This window comes from Eubalaena glacialis, chromosome 3 (assembly GCF_028564815.1).
Source record: "Eubalaena glacialis isolate mEubGla1 chromosome 3, mEubGla1.1.hap2.+ XY, whole genome shotgun sequence".
NCBI lineage: Eukaryota > Metazoa > Chordata > Mammalia > Artiodactyla > Balaenidae > Eubalaena > Eubalaena glacialis.
The window spans coordinates 74913433-74932971 of NC_083718.1; the positions used below are offsets into that span (position 1 = coordinate 74913433).

At 37.6% G+C, this 19539-nt stretch overlaps 1 protein-coding gene across 2 annotated transcripts in view; it reads right to left on the bottom strand.

The window, feature by feature from the left end:
* DDR2 (discoidin domain receptor tyrosine kinase 2) overlaps window positions 1–19539 on the bottom strand; it is a 159060-nt gene that overhangs the window by 57148 nt on the left and 82373 nt on the right. For both annotated transcript variants that reach the window (XM_061183165.1, XM_061183164.1), the window contains exon 3: window positions 4408–4516. In XM_061183165.1, coding sequence (XP_061039148.1) covers window positions 4408–4489 — 82 coding nt within the window. In that variant the 5' untranslated portion in view covers window positions 4490–4516. The remainder of the gene's footprint in view (window positions 1–4407; window positions 4517–19539) is intronic.

Genomic DNA, 19539 nt, shown 5'->3' on the forward strand with positions numbered 1-19539 from the left:
TCCCTCCCAGCCATTGCTTGTGCTATTTCTTCTGTCTAAAAGGTTTCCTCTTGGACCCACCTCTAGAGAAAAAGATGCTCTAGGGAAGGTGGCTTCTAGTGCTATGAAGCTCCTGCAGGCTAGGCTGGGGTGGAGTTTCTGGACTCAACTTCTCACTAGGGAGCATTTTAGGATTTAAATTGTAAAAATATTCATCAGCTATCTCCTATGTGCTTAGCCTTAAAGGCAAGATTCTTCTGAAGTTCAGACTTTAGATCCTTGAGCCTGGGAAGTGGCAGGGAGCTGGGGACAAATGGTCTTTCTTACAAAGAATAGCCATGCAAGTTCAGGGACCCTGTTTCCAAGCCCAAAGCCTAGCAATATCTTCCAATATGGGCAGTAAAGTTCCCATACCACTAAATCATAGTAGGTTTGTGACAAAGGATCTCATACATTATCTAATCCAACTTCATTTTACTACTGGTGAAAGGATTAAGAAAGTACAAAGAAAAATATAATGACTTAGCGTTATGCAACTAATTTAAGACCAAGCCAAGGGAAGCAACCTAAATATCTTTCAACAGACGAATGGATCAAGAAGATGTGGTGTATATATACAATGGAATACTACTCAACCATAAAAAATAATGAAATTTTGCCATTTCACCAACATGAATGGAACTGGAGGGCATTATGCTAAGTGAAATAAGTCAGACAAAGACAAATACTGTATGATATCATTTATATGTGGAATCTAAAAAATACAACAAACTAGTGAATATAACGAGAAAGAAGCAGACTCACAGATATGGAGAACAAACTAGTGGTTACCAGAGGGGAGAGAGAAGGGGGAAGGGGCAATACCAGAGGGGAGAGTAGGGGATTAAAAGGTGCAAACTATTAGGTATAAAACAAGCTACAAGGATATACTGTACAAAATGGGGAATATAGCCACTATTTTATAATAACTATAAATGGAGTATAACCTTAAAAAATTGTGAATCCCTACATTGTACACCTATAATAGTGTACAGCAACTACACTTCAATAAAAAAAAAAAAAAAAAAACCAAGCCAGGATTGTAACTAGGATTGTTCTCAAAATAATTTTCTAAGTGAGTTAAATATTATTTTCCAAATGAACTGCAAATCATTTATTAGAATGTTCTAATAATATCTAAATCATTTGATGATTTGTAGAAATGTTGTTCAGAAATTGTTGGTATGATTCTTTGATGCAGATGCCAATAGCTAAATGATTCTCCTGAGACAAGATGGTGACAGAGGGAACTGCCTCAAACTTTTCCAATGACTTCCTCCTTGAACTGACAGTCAGTAGGTCCCAATCCCTGATGCTCTGTTGCAGATAGAAGAAGGCTAGGCACACTTTTCACACTTCCAGACTATGTACACACACCTGTATGTCAGTATTTCCCATGTGGACTTGCAAACCTTCCACAGCAGCCCATAGTGACAATACCAATTTCAACACTGCCACTATTGGAAATGCTACTAACATCACCTGACCCACTACCTGCTTTGCTGCCACTGTCAAAACTCCAGTGCTTCAGAGCAGTGAGCCACCAGCCCAACTGCCCTCATGCCTTGACCTGTATCACACTAGCACTACTCTGCAGCCTCCATGGGGGTGGCAACTGTAGGACACTTATGATCTCAGTTGTAGAGAATTTCTCTAAATAGCAACATTATTCACCCTCTGTTGGCTTCTGCTTCTTTGTCTAGATTGATATTTTTAAATATTCAATATCCTTATTATGAATAAGTCATACTAAGACAGAAGGCTCACTGACCAATGGCCATGGTGAAATCTTCAAAATGAGCTTAAATCAGTGCTTGTTTTAGACTTTATATATTAATTGAATTTAATGCTTAGCCCAGTTACTATTTGCCAAACAATATTTACACTTAATAATCCATTAAAACATATTTCAATATTTTAACTATAGATTGTATATAAGATTTGTTTACAGCCCAATTCTCCTGACTTAACTCCAACATTTCATCTATTTATACCAAATGGCCAGCCTGTGGGGAAAATCTAACTGGCCAAGAATTTACTCTATTACTTTCAGTCCTTCGGTGACACCAATAAGGACTTCTGAAAAGTCATCCTTAAATCAACACGCATTTATTATGTGCCTACTCTGAGTTCATCAGTGTGTGCGAGCCCTAAGCCTCCATGAGCCCCAAGCTTTGTGACTAGACTCACTGCTTCCCATTGCTTGTCTCCAGCTTAACTTGGTAAAATACCAGAAATGGTAGAGGGAAGTATTATCCCCTCAACATACCTCAAATATTCCATGTTCCTATAAAGATCTTTGCAAGTCAAGACCTTTATTTCTTTTTCCTTGGCAGAAAGAGCCAGTAGAAATAGTTGATGCCAGGAATGGGGGAAAATGTTTTAAAGATAACTGCTTGCTGTCTTCAAACAGCCTGTTTTCTGTTCCAGGGCTACAGCAATGTTGTCAAACACAGATGGCTAGCTCTTTTGGTTTAGTCATTTAAATAGCCTCATGTCATACCAGTCTCTATGAGTGTGCCAAGCACCAAAACATCCTACCATTCTGTGCATTCACAGCAACTCTTCCTTGGAGACCAAAGCAGGGAGAATGACACTGAGCTTGGTAAAGGTAGTAGGAGGCAACCAGACTTCAACTAGGTGAGAGGAATACAAAGCAGAAAAATGAAAGAATGGTGTCAAAGTTCAGATCTGAGATGCACCAACTAAGCTTATTATAAGAAAGTAATAAGGTAAGCATTTCACAAATGTACACTCATGCTATATGAAGAAGAGGAAATGAAAATGCCCTCAGGAATCCAAATATAGAATGAAGCCACCGGAATGCTCATACACTGCCATGAGGTGGTATATTGGTAAAATCACTTTGGAAAACTCTTTGGCCACATGCAGAAAAACAGATTATATGAAACATATAAGCCACTTCTAGGTATATACTCAAGTCTTTTGACTTGAGTATATACCTCTATCAAAAAACCTTTACAAGAAGGGTTACAGGAGCTTTATTCATAATGAGCTCAAACTGGAAATGATCCAAATTCCCATCCACAGTAGACTGAATAAATAAAATATTCAAATAAAATAATAATATACAACAATGGAAACAGTCACCAACTGCATGCAATGATATGGATGAATATCAGGAACAAAATATTGAATGAAAGAAGCCAGACACAAAAGATGACTCCACTTATATAAAGTACAAAAACAGGAAGAATGAATTTATGTTGTTAGAAAACAAAATAATGACTACCCTTGGGGTGAGGGTGGGGAAAAGTGACTGAAAGAGAGTGCGAGGAGAGCTTCTGAAGTGCTGGTACAGTTCTGTTTCTTAATCTGGATACTGCTTAGATGGATGTGCTCAGTTTGTAAAATTCATCAAATTGAGCACTTATGCTATATCTACTTTCCTATACTTACATTTGTGGCAAAATGAAAAAAATGACTTCAACCCTTCACACTTCCCTTCCCTGAAGGTATTCAGACCTTCCCTGTGTAATTTTTTGTGCTCTCCCACTCTGACTCTGGGCTTGGCCACGTGACTTGCTTTGGACAATGATACCTCAGAGAATATGACTCAAGCACTGGCTTGAAACATGCTACATGTTTCCCTTTCTGCTCTAGCTGCTGTGCAATTTCCATTAAAACATATCTATACTAATCTGCTGGAAGAGAGCACAGCAAAGTTGCCCCAGTTGTCAGAGCCAAGGCCATCCTCAATGAGCCAATAACCAGCTTACTCCCAGATATGTGCATGAATCCAGAAGAGACCAGAAGAATAGTCCAACAAAGACCAGACTAAATCACCAATTTTGCATAAGTTGTTAAGTGGCATTACTATGGTAATATACAAGTGATACAATTGTATACTTCAATTTAAAGTTAAAATATACATGTAATTTTAAAAATTGGGGGAAGGGGACTAACATACCTATTTTTGAGCATGGCCACACCCTGTAGGAAAGAGATCCTACAAGACCAGGGTCCCCAAAGCATAACATGACCTCCAAGTAAAATACAGGCCTCAGACAGCCAAACATAACTAGAAAACCAACCTGCAGAATTTCTCCAAGCCATCTAAAAATTCTCTCCTTCGGTATCCCAGAAGATGAAGAAGCAAATGTTTGCTTCTTCCACTTCCCTTTTTTAAAAATTTTCCTTTTATTCTACCCTACTCCATATAAGAAGCCCTTTCACAATATTCAAAATGTCATAGAGAGAGTATAGTAATTTCTGTTCCTGCTATGGCCAGGTTTCACCATGAAGGGAAAAAAAGGGAGGGAGGAATGACCTTTTGGGCCCCTTAGCAGTGCCTTTCCCAAGATGAACATTGATGGGCTTGAGTGTTCAGCTGTCTTCCAGCGTGGGGCTGAGCAATGGCTGTGTTACCTGGGTTAACCTGAGCTTTTGCAGAACTCAAGATAGGCAGCAGCAGGAGCAGCACCAAGGGCATTCTGGGAATCAGGATCATCTCAGAAGATGGTGTTGGAACTGGAGCCTGCAGCCCACCAAAAATGCAGGAAAACAAGAAAGACAAGGAGAGGAAATGAGTGAGGCAGTTACTTTCGACATGAATGAACACAACTTGCATCTTTGTGTTCTTACAGTGTTTATTTCTATATTCAGAACTTTAAATCACGGATTTTAATACTTGAATGGGACATTCAATAGTCACATACTAGAAGAATTTTCAGACTCTGGGACATTCAATAGTTATGTAATATAAGAATTTTCAAACTCTATTAGATCATATACTCATGGAATTAAAATTAGCCAAACTATAGGTGGGTAACAAAGTTTTAGTAAGATAAATACTTACCCAAATTGTGAATGGTGATAAAGTAAAACTTACATTTACAATGTTTTCATAATTTTAAGATTGATTCCAGTATTAAACCAAGAAAAACATTCAATGACGTTAATGTGTTTGCCTTTCAAAAGATGTAAGGTCAATATTTATCCTAATTTATTAGCTCTGGAATGGTACCTGAAATTCTGTATTTTTAAGCTCCCCCAGAATAATCCATGTTATTAATGGATTAGAGTTGAGACATCAGCATGAACTCACATTTAGCTTAATAGAGATATAGATGGTTACATGTGGAAATATTTATAGATATGTGTACACACAGGTTAGTACACACACACATATATCTATCTCCTTGCTATATAAGTTAAGAGGGCCTAGAAGCAATGACACCCCCATAGCAACGAGCAAACCTAGTACCCAGATCTTGACTTCTAATACCATTCTCCAATAAAAGGAACCAGGGTTCCTTGGAGAAACTGCTAATTCCAGGACTGGGGCAGGAAATATGATGATCTTGGAGAATCTTTTAGTGCTCCAAATTGAGAAAGCATACACAAAAATGATGGGGATATGGCAAAGGAACACGGAGCCAACAGAAGGAGTTCCCAGTGGCCAAAGCTGGAACAACTTAAGCAACAAAATGAATAAAGTAGTATTGGATTATAACTCAAGATATAAAATAAATATTTACAAGTCCATGTTGATATAAATAAATGATTGAATAAACAAATGGAGGAGAATAGACAAATTTCTCATGCAAAAGAATTCTAAATAATTTATGTAGATACTCTCTACTCTTAAAGAGGTGGTGCATAACCACCCTTCTCACTTCCCCACCCCCGACTCCTTAAGTGTGAGCTGCACACAGTGACTTTCTTCAAAGAGTATAGTATGGAAATGGAGAAGGTAATTTTTCAGTAGAGAAACATGACAAACGCTACCTCAAGCCAGGTGATCAAGGTTAGCATCAACTTTGATAAGTCACACTGATAGTATGTATCCTTGATATGATGTGATGAGAATGGCACTTAGCCTCTGTGGTCTTTTTCCCAAAAACCCATTACTCCAGCCTAATCATGAGAAACACATCAGACAAATCCCAATTGAGGGAAATTCTACAAAATTCCTGATACATAATCCTCAAAACTGTCATGGTCACCCAAGACTAGAAAGTCTGGGAAACCGACACAGCTAAGGGAGACAAAGAAGACAGGACGACTAAATGTAATGTGACATCCTGGATGGGATCCTGGAACAGAAAAAGGACATGTGGGGAAAACTGAGGAAATCTGAATAAAGTAGAGACTTTAGTTAATAATGATGTGTCAATATTGGTTCATTAACTACGACATATGTACTACACTAATGTAAGATGTTAATAATAGGGGAAACTGGGTAGTGGGTAAATAGGAAATCTATGTACCATCTTTGCAATGATTCTGTAAATATAACACTGTTCAAGAATAAAGTTTATTTAAAAAAGAAAGTCTCTTCCAGGTAACACTAATAGTCAACAAACACTGGATCCACTGTTAGGAAAAATATGTAAAACAAAATTATAAAGGGAGACAAAATCCCTTTAAGCTTGAGTGATCAGAAAAGGTTTCATGAGGAAATCAGCATCTGATCAGATTCTTGAAGGATGAATAAGATTTTAATGGGCAATAATGGGAATAGAGTAAATAATAGGATGACATAGCTAAGACACTTTTTTGAGGGAACAGGAGCTTTCTATGATGTTTTCTAGGCAGTAGAACTCTGACCCACCCAAAGTGGTAAGAAAAAAAAATAGGTATTCAGATAGTTCTGCCTGAGGGGGATGGAGCCAAAAACTAATCAAACACAAAAGACTAAAGGGGCGTCATGGTAGGGGGCAGGGGCAAGTGATTCACAGACAACAAAAGTGTGATGACCATAATTTCATGGCATTGATTTGGAGAGATAAAATATGTCTCAGTGCCTACTCACTGCCAGCAGCAGGAACAATGTGTTTCTATGAATGAGTCGATAAACAAACATGCCCAGAAAAGAAACACACAGGCAGACCTTGGAGACATTGATCTTGGCTGTAGTCTAGCACTAACCCATGACCATGATCCAGGATGTCCTTCTACAAAGATCTGAGCTCCTTGTGAGCAGCCATTCAGCCTTGCGAGCACTGCCTTGGGTAACCACCCTCTCTTAGCAGCCTTTTGAAGAAGAGTGCTACAATTCTCTTTCATGACACCTTCCTTGTGGGTTCTTGGCCATTACTTTCTCCCCTCCATGACCTTCCCCAGTGGTTCCTTCTTCAAGGACTGTCTCCTACACCTCATTCCCTTCACACACTGAATTTGCTTCTATTAGATCCTCCATAACATTGTTATAAAATTACCCATTTAATCATTAGCTTCAAAATGACTCATTCTTGTATCTCTAAAAGAATACATTATATCTCATACAAAGGAGGTGCTCAAAAACAGTTTTTAACTGAACTAAGGGTTCACAAGTTACTCAAAAAGTGTTGACTGAATTTTCTTTTGGAAACTCTTACTTGGTTGCAGGCTGTGAATCTCCAATACCAGTGACTATTTCTGCTTTGTTTGCTTAAAATTAGGGTGTCCAGCAGCTAACAAACACAAAAGAACCATTAACAAACCTAGGAGTACTATAACTATACCATGGATATCTAACACGTACCAAGGACTATCTCATGTAATATTCACAGTAACCCAATGAGGTTTGTTTTCATCAGTAAGGTAATTGAGGAGGAAGAGGTTAAAACTGATCTGGTTACACAGCTGATAGGCACCAAAACTCATACATGAACCCAGGGTTTGTATTACTCTAAAATCTACTTAGGTCTTTTTGTTGTTGTTTATTTTGTTTTTCTCTTTGTTTGTCATTATACTACACGCTCCTTTTTTTTTTTTTAACATCTTTATTGGAGTATAATTGCTTTACAATGGTGTGTTAGTTTCTGCTTTATAACAAAGTGAATCAGTGATACATATACATATGTTCCTATATCTCTTCCCTCTTGCGTCTCCCTCCCTCCCACCCTCCCTATCCCACCCCTCTAGGTGGTCACAAAGCACCGAGCTGATCTCCCTGTGCTATGCGGCTGCTTCCCACTAGCTATCTATTTTACGTTTGGTAGTGTATATATGTCCATGCCACTCTCTCACTTTGTCACAGCTTACCCTTCCCCCTCCCCATATCCTCAAGTCCATTCTCTAGTAGGTCTGTGTCTTTATTCCCGTCTTACCCCTAGGTTCTTCATGACCTTTTTTTTTTTTTTCCTTAGATTCCATATATATGTGTTAGCATACGGTATTTGTTTTTCTCTTTCTGACTTACTTCACTCTGTATGACAGACTCTAGGTCCAACCACCTCACTACAAATAACTTAATTTTGTTTCTTTTTATGGCTGAGTAATATTCCATTGTGTATATGTGCCACATCTTCTTTATCCATTCATCTGTTGATGGACACTTAGGTTGCTTCCATGTCCTGGCTATTGTAAATAGAGCTGCAATGAACATTTTGGTACATGACTCTTTTTGAATTATGGTTTCTCAGGGTATATGCCTAGTAGTGGGATTGCTGGGTCATATGGTACAGCCACTATGGAGAACAGTATGGAGGTTCCTTAAAAAACTACACTCTCCTTTGATCTGGCCTCTGCTACGTCACCAGAGCTACACTCCTGCTCAACATTTCTATTTAGCTACTTTCAGACTTCTTTCATTTTTTTCTTTCATTTCCTACCACCTCAGGGCCTCTGTTAAAAAGTTTCATTCCTCTCTTCATCTGGTTCAAATCTCCATTCAATGGTTACTTCCTCAGTGAAATATTCTCTTACCCCCTTGATTGTACAGGCACTGAAAGAATCTTATAATTCTTCTACATAGGAATGATCATAGTTTATAATTGTATATTCGTTGTTGTGGTTGTCTTATTAGTGTCTGCACCCCCATAAGCTCCATGTTTATTTTACTCACCATTGCATTCCCAGCACTTACCAGAGTGCTGGATAAATAGTTGCAGAATGAATTAATGATTGTCTTGAGCCACATATTCAGTGATTGTATCTGGCTATTCCAAATTCCATACCCTAAAAGGAAGTATCTCCAAAGCTTGTAATAAACAGACATCACCCTTTACTGCCTCTTTGAATGAATTTTTCCAAAGGTTCAATATTTAAGCAATGTGACATGTGAATAGAATCCATAAACATACATGGAAGAATTTCAAGAAGATAAAAGGTCCTTCTCTACCCACTTCTTTGGTTAACAGTGCAAATTCCTTTGAAAAAAATTTATTCAAACCTTAAAAATAAAAATGAAAAGTCATTGGCCTTCATTCATTCGTTCAGCAACTATTTTCTGAAAGTCTATTAGGTGCTGTTCTAGGTGCTAAAAAAGGCAGAGAAGACCCCTGTCATCATGGAGCTTATAATACACAAGCAAACAAGTAAATAAATAAGAAACCTAAAGAGATATACATGCCATGAAGACAATAAAATGCTGTAATGTGATGGAGAATGGATGAGGGCTATTTCAGGTAAGGTGGTCAGGAAAGGCCTCCCTAAATACAGGATTGACAAAGAAATAGATAAATAGAACAATGAAGAGAATAGACAATACTCATATACACAAGAAAAAACTCATATATAAGTGGGAACTTTCTATATGAGAAAAGGGGCATTTAGAATCAGTGAAAAGTTTCAGATGATTCAATAGCATTTTCAAAAACAAATAAAGGTATCTTCATATCTCACACAAAAATAAAGAGCCCAAAATGTAAAAATAGAACTATAAAATTATTTTTGGAAAATACTGAGAATCTGCTGTGAGCTAAAGGAAAACCTGCATAAATGAGACATAGAAAGCAAAATCCACAAATGAAAAGAATGATAAATTTTTTCATCAAAATTCAAAACATCTTTGAGGTAAATGACATCATAAACTTAATAGACAAGCAACAGGCTAAGATAAATATTTGAAATTTTAGAACAAAACAATGTGTATGTATTTTTCTGGTATAAATAAATAACCTCCATAAATCATTTTTTTAAAAACCACTAGAAAAATGGGCCAAATCAATAAAAAGCATTTAACAGAGGAAAAATATAATGCCAGTAAACATCTAAAAGCACTCAACCTCACTAGAAAGAGAAAGACAAACATTAAAGCAGTAGTTGAATACCAATTTTATCCATCAGATTGGCAAAAATTTTGTGTGAAACTATGAAATTTGGCAGTAGTGTGGAGAAATAGATACTCTCATACTCTGCCACTGGGTATACAAATTAAAAGATAATTTAAATTAAAACATATATATACACTCTGATCCAAACATTCCACTTATAATTTACCCTAGGGAAAGATTTACATATGTGCACAATGAGGTAGGCACAAAGAAGTACTTTGCAATATTTTTAAAAATTTTATTTTATTACGGTAAGAACAATTAATATGACCTTCCCTCAACAAATTTTTATTTTTTTCTTTTTATTTTTTTTAATTTTTTTTTTTTCACACACACTGTATTTTATTTTTACAAGAGATAAATAGACTGACACCAAGCATTGTACATGGATGACCACAACAAAAGCAACAATGATTGCAATTACCAAACATGAAACACACTCATATATGTCATAATATTGACATTCAGTCCAGTAATCCTCCTTATTTATTTTTTTATACAGCAGGTTCTTTTTAGTCATCAATTTTATACACATCAGTGTATACCTGTCAATCCCAATCGCACAATTCATCACACCACCCCCCTCACCCCTCCGCCACTTTCCCCCCTTGGTGTCCTTATGTTTGTTCTCTACATCTCTGTCTCAATTTCTGCCCTGCAGACCGGTTCATCTGTACCATTTTTCTAGGTTCCACAGATATGCGTTAATATACGATATTTGTTTTTCTCTTTCTGACTTACTTCACTCTGTATGACAGTCACTAGATCCATCCACGTCTCAAAAAATGACCCAATTTCATTCCTTTTTATGGCTGAGTAATATTCCATTGTATATATGTACCAAATCTTCTTTATCCATTCGTCTGTCGATGGGCATTTAGGTAGCTTCCATGACCTGGCTATTGTAAATAGTGCTGCAATGAACATTGGGGTGCATGTGTCTTTTTGAATTATGGTTTTCTCTGGGTACATGCCCAGTAGTGGGATTGCTGGATCATATGGTAGTTCTATTTTTAGTTTTTTAAGGAACCTCCATACTGTTCTCCATAGTGGTTGTATCAATTTACATTCCCACCAACAGTGCAAGAGGGTTCCCTTTTCTCCACACCCTCTCCAGCATCTGTTGTTTGTAGATTTTCTGATGATGCCCATTCTAACTGGTGTGAGGTGATACCTCATTGTAGTTTTGATTTGCATTTCTCTAATAATTAGTGATGTTGAGCATCTTTTCATGTGCTTCTTGGCCATCTGTATGTCTTCTTTGGAGAAATGTCTAGGTCTTCTGCCCATTTTTTGATTGGGTTGTTTTTTTTTTAATATCGAGCTGCATGAGCTGTTTATATATTTTGGAGATTAATCCTTTGTCCATTGATTCGTGTGTAAATGTTTTCTCCCATTCTGAGGGTTGTCTTTTCGTCTTGTTTATGGTTTCCTTTGCTGTGCAAAAGCTTTTAAGTTTCATTAGGTCCCATTTGTTTATTTATGTTTTTATTTCCATTATTCTAGGAGGTGGACCAAAAAAAGATCTTGCTGTGATTTATGTCAAAGAGTGTTCTTCCTATGTTTCCTCTAAGAGTTTTATAGTGTCCGGTCTTACATTTAGGTCTCTAATCCATTTTGAGTTCATTTTTGTGTATGGTGTTAAGGAGTGTTCTAATTTCATTCTTTTACATGTAGCTGTCCAGTTTTCCCAGCACCACTTATTGAAGAGACTGTCTTTTCTCCATTGTATATCCTTGCCTCCTTTGTCATAGATTAATTGACCATAGGTGTGTGTGTTTATCTCTGGGCTTTCTATCTTGTTCCATTGATCTATGTTTCTGTTTATGTGCCAGTACCATATTGTCTTGATTACTGTAGCTTTGTAGTATAGTCTGAAGTCAGGGAGTCTGATTCCTCCAGCTCCGTTTTTTTCCCTCAAGACTGCTTTGGCTATTTGGGGTGTTTTGTGTCTCCATACAAATTTTAAGATTTTTTGTTCTAGTTCTGTAAAAAATGCCATTGGTAATTTGATAGAGAATGCATTGAATCTGTAGATTGCTTTGGGTAGTATAGTCATTTTCAAAATGTTGACTCTTCCAATCCAAGAACATGGTATATCTCTCCATCTGTTGGTATCATCTTTAATTTCTTTCATCAGAGTCTTATAGTTTTCTGCATACAGGTCTTTTGTCTCCCTAGGTAGGTTTATTCCTAGGTATTTTATTCTTTTTTTTTTTGCAATGGTAAATGGGAGTGTTTCCTTAATTTCTCTCCCAGATTATTCATCATATGTGTATAGGAATGCAAGAGATTTCTGTGCATTAATTTTGTATCCTGCAACTTTACCAAATTCATTGATGAGCTCTAGTAGTTTTCTGGTGGCGTCTTTAGGATTCCCTTTATATAGTATCATGTCATCTGTAAAGAGTGACAGTTTTACTTCTTCTTTTCCAATTTGTATTCCTTTTCTTTCTTTTTCTTCTCTGATTGCCATGGCTAGTACTTCCAAAACTATGTGGAAGAATAGTGGTGAGAGTGGACATCCTTGTCTTGTTCCTGATCTTAGAGGAAATGCTTTCAGTTTTTCACCATTGACAATGATGTTTGCTGTGGGTTTATCATATATGGCCTTTATTATGTTGAGGTAGGTTCCCTCTATGCCCACTTTCTGGAGAGTTTTTATCATAAATGGGTGTTGAATTTTGCCAAAAGCTTTTTCTGCATCTATTGAGATGATCATATGGTTTTTATTCTTCAATTTGTTAATACAGTGTATCACATTCATTGATTTGCGTATATTGAAGAATCCTTGCATCCCTGGGATAAATCCCACTTGATCATGGTGTATGAGCCTTTTAATGTGTTGTTGGATTCTGTTTGCTAGTATTTTGTTGAGGATTTTTGCATCTATATTCATCAGTGATATTGGTCTGTAATTTTCTTTTTTGGTAGTATCTTTGTCTGGTTTTGGTTTCAGGGTGATGGTGGCCCCATAGAATGAGTTTGGGAGTGTTCCTTCCTCTGTAATTTTTTGGAAGAGTTTGAGAAGGATGGGTGTTAGCTCTTCTCTAAATGTTTGATAGAATTCACCTGTGAAGCCATCTGGTCCTGGACTTTTGTTTGTTGGAAGATTTTTCATCACAGTTTCAATTTCATTATTTGTGATTGGTCTGTTCATATTTTCTATTTCTTCCTGGGTCAGTCTTGGAAGGTTATACCTTTCTAAGAATTTGTCCATTTCTTCCAGGTTGCCCATTTTATTGGCATAGAGTTGCTTGTAGTAGTCTCTTAGGATGTTTTGTATTTCTGCTGTGTCTGTTGTAACGTCTCCTTTTTCATTTCTAATTTTATTGATTTGAGTCCTCTCCCTCTTTTTCTTGATGAGTCTGGCTAATGGTTTATCAATTTTGTTTATCTTCTCAAAGAACTAGCTTTCAGTTTTATTGATTTCTTTGTTTCTATTTCATTTATTTCTGCTCTGACTTTTATGATTTCTTTCCTTCTGCTAACTTTGGGTTTTGTTTGTTCTTCTTTCTCTAGTTCCTTTAGGTGTAAGGTTAGATTGTTATTTGAGATTTTTCTTGTTTCTTGAGGTAAGCTTGTATAGCTATAAACTTCCCTCTTAGAACTGCTTTTGCTGCATCCCATAGGTTTTGGATCGTCGTGTTTTCATTGTCATTTGTCTCTAGGTATTCTTTGATTTCCTCTTTGATTTCTTCAGTGATCTCTTGGTTATTTAGCAACGTATTGTTTAGCCTCCATGTGTTTGTGTTTTTTACGTTTTTTCCCTGTAATTCATTTCTAATCTCATAGCATTGTGTTCAGAAAAGATGCTTGATATGATTTCAATTTTCTTAAATTTACTGAGGCTTGATTTGTGACCCAAGATGTGATCTATCCTGGAGAATGTTCCATGTGCACTTGAGAAGAAAGTGTAATCTGCTGTTTTTGGATGGAATGTCCTATAGATATCAATTAAATCTATCTGGTCTATTGTGTCATTTAAAGCTTCTGTTTCCTTATTTATTTTCATGTTGGATGATCTGTCCATTGGTGTAAGTGAGGTGTTAAAGTCCCCCACTATTATTGTGTTACTGTCGATTTCCTCTTTTATAGCTGTTAGCAGTTGCCTTATGTATTGAGGTGCTCCTATGTTGGGTGCATATATATTTATAATTGTTATATCTTCTTCTCGGATTGATTCCTTGATCATTATGTAGTGTCCTTCCTTGTCTCTTGTAACATTCTTTATTTTAAAGTCTATTTTATCTGATATGAGTATTGCTACTCCAGCTTTTTTTGATTTCCATTTGCATGGAATATCTTTTTCCATCCCCTCACTTTCAGTCTGTATGTGTCCCTAGGTCTGAAGTGGGTCTCTTGTAGACAGCATATATATGGGTCTTGTTTTTGTATCCATTCAGCAAGCCTGTGTCTTTTGGTTGGAGCATTTAATCCATTCATGCCTCAACAAATTTTTAAGTGTGCAACACATTATTGTTGACTATAGGTATAATGTTGTACATCAGATCTCCGGAACCTACTCATCTTGCTTAACTGAAACTTTTTGCCTGTTGATTAACTCTCCATTTCCTCCTCCCCTTAGCCCCTGGCAACCACTGTTCCACTCATTAATTCTATGAATTTGACATAATTGGTATCATGTACTATTTGTCTTTCTGTGACTGACTTATTTCCCTTAACATAATGTCCTCAAGGTTCATCCATGTTGTTGTATATTGCAAAATTTGCTTTTTTAAGGCTAAATAATATTCCATTGTATGTAGAAGCCACATTTTCTTTATCCATTCATTTGTCAACATTTAGTTTATTTCCACATATTGACTATTGTGAATAATGCTACAATGAACATGGGAGTGCTAATAGTTCTTCAAGATTCTGATTTTAACTATCTTGGATAAATACCCAGAAGTGGGATTGCTGGATCATGTGGTAGTTCTGTATTTAATTTTTGAGGAATCTCCATACTATTTTCCATAGAGGCTGTGGCCAACTGATCTTCAAGAAGGATGCCAAAAATATATAATGGGGGAAAATGAGACTCTTAAATAAATTGTATTTAGAAAACTAGGTACCCACATGCAAAAGAATGAAATTGAACCCTTATCTTACACCATACACAAAAATCAACTCAAAGTGAATTAAAGACTTAAATGTAAGACCTGAAACGTTAAACTTCTAGAAGAAAACACAGAGGAAAAGCTTCATGACAGTGGCCTTGGAAATGACTACATTGATATGACTCCAAATGTTCTGGCAGCACAAACAAAAATAAACAAGTGAAACTACCTCAAACCAAAAAGCTTTTGCAGAGCAAACAATCAACAGAATGAAAAGGCAACCTACAGAAAAGGAGAAAATGTTTGCAAACAATATAATAAGTGATTAATATCCAAAATATATAAGGAACTCATATAACTCAATAGCAAAAAAGAAAAAAAAAGAAACACCCACACAAACAAAAAAACAAAAACAAACAAAAAAAACCTAATAAAATTCCTTAAAATGGGCTAAGGACTTGAATGGACATTTCTCCAAAGAAGACATGCAAATGGCCAACAGATATATGAAAAAATGCTCAACACTGCTAATCATCAGAAGGTACAAATCAAAACCACAATGAGATATCACCTCACATCTGTCATGATGGCTATTATCAAAAAAGAAAAAAAAATGAAGGACAATAAATGTAGACAAGAGTGTGGAGAAATTGGAACCCTCGAACACTGTGGGTACAATATTTTTTTTAAATAACAAAACTTGGAAAAATTTCTATCAATAAGGGAGTACTATAAACTGTGGCATATTCCTGCTATGAAATACTATGCAATAGCTTAAAAGTATGAGTTAGAGCCACATGTAATTGCATGGTTAGATGTCCATGACATGGTTTTTAGGTGAACAAGCAGGTTTCAAGATTTATATGAAGCACACTATATACTTTTATGGATATATACACACACATTCACATACATTTATATATACATAAACGATCTAGAAAGTTAAACACCATGCTGATAACAAGCTTTAATCTAGTGCACACTCTAGTGCTCAAATAGGTTGGTATGTGAGGATAGAGCAAGGAACCTTAGAAGGCAAATGCTGATAATAGTAGTTCCCTCAGAGATCACAGTGTTTGGCAGGGGAGATTGGAAATGGTGATCAAAGGGAAACTCTAGCCTTATTTGCGATGTTTTGATTTTAACAAAGAAAATATGTTCCCTGTTAATGTCATTCACATTGGTTTCTCTGACAAAAAAAAATTCCTGGGGGCAGTCTATCAGAATCTCGAGGGTGCTTTCCAACCAACCATGCATATCCCACAGGTTCAAGGTATTGGGTGAACCTGTCTTATATTTTGAGAATCACTTGCAGTATTGAGAGATATTATTGATTAGTATATCTTGCAGATAAATAGAGAAGCAAAAGAAAAAAAGGTTGAGAGTTGCTACTTATACCTGTCTTTTTTTAGAACGCCTGCCCCTTAGTACATACCTACAAATACATAATCATCAAGCCTTACAATAAGCCTGAAAGGAGAGATTACCACCTGCCTTTACAAAGCAGTAAAGTGAGCCCCTAAGTCACTTCACCCACAGCCTAGGCAGACTTACCTGGTCTGGCTGCTGGTTCCCACTCGCCATGCTGAATTACAGTTCTCTCTGTCTTTCAAGCCAGACTGTGAGTCATTTAAGGTTAGAGATCTTGCTTCTCTCTACATCAAAATCAGATTAATTCTAACTTGCCTGGGTCACAAAACTAGAGACAGAGTTAAAACTCTTCCAGTTCCTCTGACTCCACGGCCAGTGTTACTTCACCCACAGCCCAATAGTTTCCAAGGAATGTCAATGACTATGTAGCTCAGAGAGGATACGTCCTGTGTAATGAAAACCCCACTTCCCACTTCACAGTCAAAATCCCCTGCCCTAGCCAAGCTGGATGAACACTCCAAACTGACTCCAAAGGAGCCATGACTCAGGACCTCCCAGATCCGATGGGAGATGATTGACTCTCCATCTCAGGACTGCCCACACCAGGTTTAGACAGGCCATGGGTCAAAGCCATCAGAAAAACCAGGAAGTAAATGGAAGGTTAGGCAGATGGGAGTGTGACAGCCACAGCCAGAAATTATCAGGAATTTTTTTTAAAAGAACCTAGAATCAAACTTCTTACAAGTTGGGGCTTCCCTGGTGGCTCAGTGGTTGAGAGTCTGCCTGCCAATGCAGGGGACACGGGTTCGAGCCCTGGTCTGGGAAGATCCCACATGCCGCGGAGCACCTAGGCCCGTGAGCCACAACTACTGAGCCTGCGCGTCTGGAGCCTGTGCTCCGCAACAAGAGAGGCCGCGATAATGAGAGGCCCGCACGCCGCGATGAAGAGTGGCCCCCACTTGCCGCAACTAGAGAAAGCCCTCGCACAGAAACGAAGATCCAACACAGCCAAAAATAAATAAATAAATAAATAAAATTAAACATCATTTAAAAACAAAAAACAAAAAACTTCTTACAAGTTATTTCTGTACTTGGGTGAGCTTCAAAGGCCTCTTTCTGAAACACAGCCAGGGCCACATCATGGTTTAAGAGCGAGTCATCAGCACATCCTGCCTGATACCATCCCATTCTGTGCAGACTTCACACAGATAGGGCTCGCTCCTGGTCAGTCCTGTGTCTCCTGCAGCTCCAGGTTATACACAGCTGAGGCAGTACCAAACTCCTCTTTTCCAGCTGCCTTAAAAAGTCAGACCATTTCCTACTTTATGCTATCACTTATATGTGGAATCTAAAAAAGCCGAACTCAGAGAATCAGAAAGTAGAGTGGTGGTTACCAGGGGCTGGGGGTGGGGTGGAATGGAGAGATATTGATCAAAGGGTACAAACTTCCAGTTGTAAGATGAATAAGTTCTGGGGATCTAATGCACAGCATAGTGATGATAGCTAATAATACTATATTTTGTACCAAAGCGTAGATCTTAAATGTTCTTACTACAAAAAGGAAATGGTAATTATGGGACAGGATGAAAGTGTTAGTTAATGCTATGGTGATCATCATTTTGCAATATATAAGTGTATCAAATCAACACACTGTACACCTTAAACTTACATAATGTTATATGTCAATTATATCTCAATAAAGCTGGAGTGGGGGAAAGTCAGACCACATCCTTAGTAATAAGCTCTACTCTAGTGCTCAAATAGGAGAGTGAGTGAGGATAGAGCTGCGAACCCTGGGAGATGAGCGCTGAAATGACTTTTGAACTGCTGAGTAAGAAAGGGTGAGCAGGAAGCTAAGGTCTCTCACCTAACTCAGACACCCAGACATCTCAGGGTATGAGGCTCTCTGTACTAGTGGAGCAACAGCTTTCTGTGTTCCAAAACACAAGCCCTACTACAGTGTCTGTTTTTTACTATAGGACTGATAGATGGTAGATAGATAAATAGAGAGAGAAAGAGAGAGAGAGAGAGATAATAGACACATGATAGATAGAGAGGTAGATAGATGATATAGATTTAAATATAAAAAGAAACACTTTTATAAGTGTTGCTATAATAGTTAACTGCATTTATTTGGAAAAATAGCCCCATCATTCTCCTTCGGTGATAAGGAAAGTAAGCAAAGCAGGCAACCCTTTGGATTTCTTGCCTTAACAAAACGGAAAACTTTAGTTCTTTGTTTCTCCCAAGCCCCTTTGAAGTGACTGTAACTTACAGATAGTAGAGCTCTCATTTTTCCCCCAGGTCTGATTATTAACAAAAACCACCTCTTTCTCTGAAGCAGTGCTAGAGGTATATCCCACTTTAAGAAATGTCTGAACTTGCCAAGCTCATAAATCATGCAATGTTTATCCACATTACAGAATAATTCTTTGAACAAGCCTTCAGAGCTGGGTACCTTTGAATAACAAGTTTCCACACAATACATTTAAAATAACATTCAGTATAATGTTCCATCTACTCACCAAACTCATAAATCATTGAGGGAGTCTCCACATTACACAATAATTCTTCACTTCACAAAGGGATCCACGGCTGGGTTCCTTTGACAGCAAATCCTTCCAGTAATTCAGAATATGATTCAGTATACCTAAATCCAGTCTGTACTCAACTTTTCAGGAATACAGTTTCTATACAAAGCAGGGCACATCTGATTTGGCAGATGGTCATTTTCCCCAGACAATCCAACTTTCCAGGTCCAAAAGCTAGAGACAATCTGAGGTGCCCACCACTTTGCCGAAGAATAAAAAGTCTCAGATTTTCCTGAGGGATCTTCACACTGAGCCCATGAAAGGGGCAAAATAGGAAGTGCCTGCCCTTCTGGAAAATCAGCTGTGGCCTGCAGCCAGGGTCCCTCCACCTAAACTCGGACAGATCTTCCTACAGGAAGGGGTAGGGCCCTGGAAAGGCTGGAGTGGGAAGGGAAATGAGATAAAGGGACCTGGGTCAAACTGGAGCCGATTCGAGGTGCGGTGTGTGCACAACTGTGTGTGGCACTTGTGCTTGCGTGTGTGTTGAAGGAC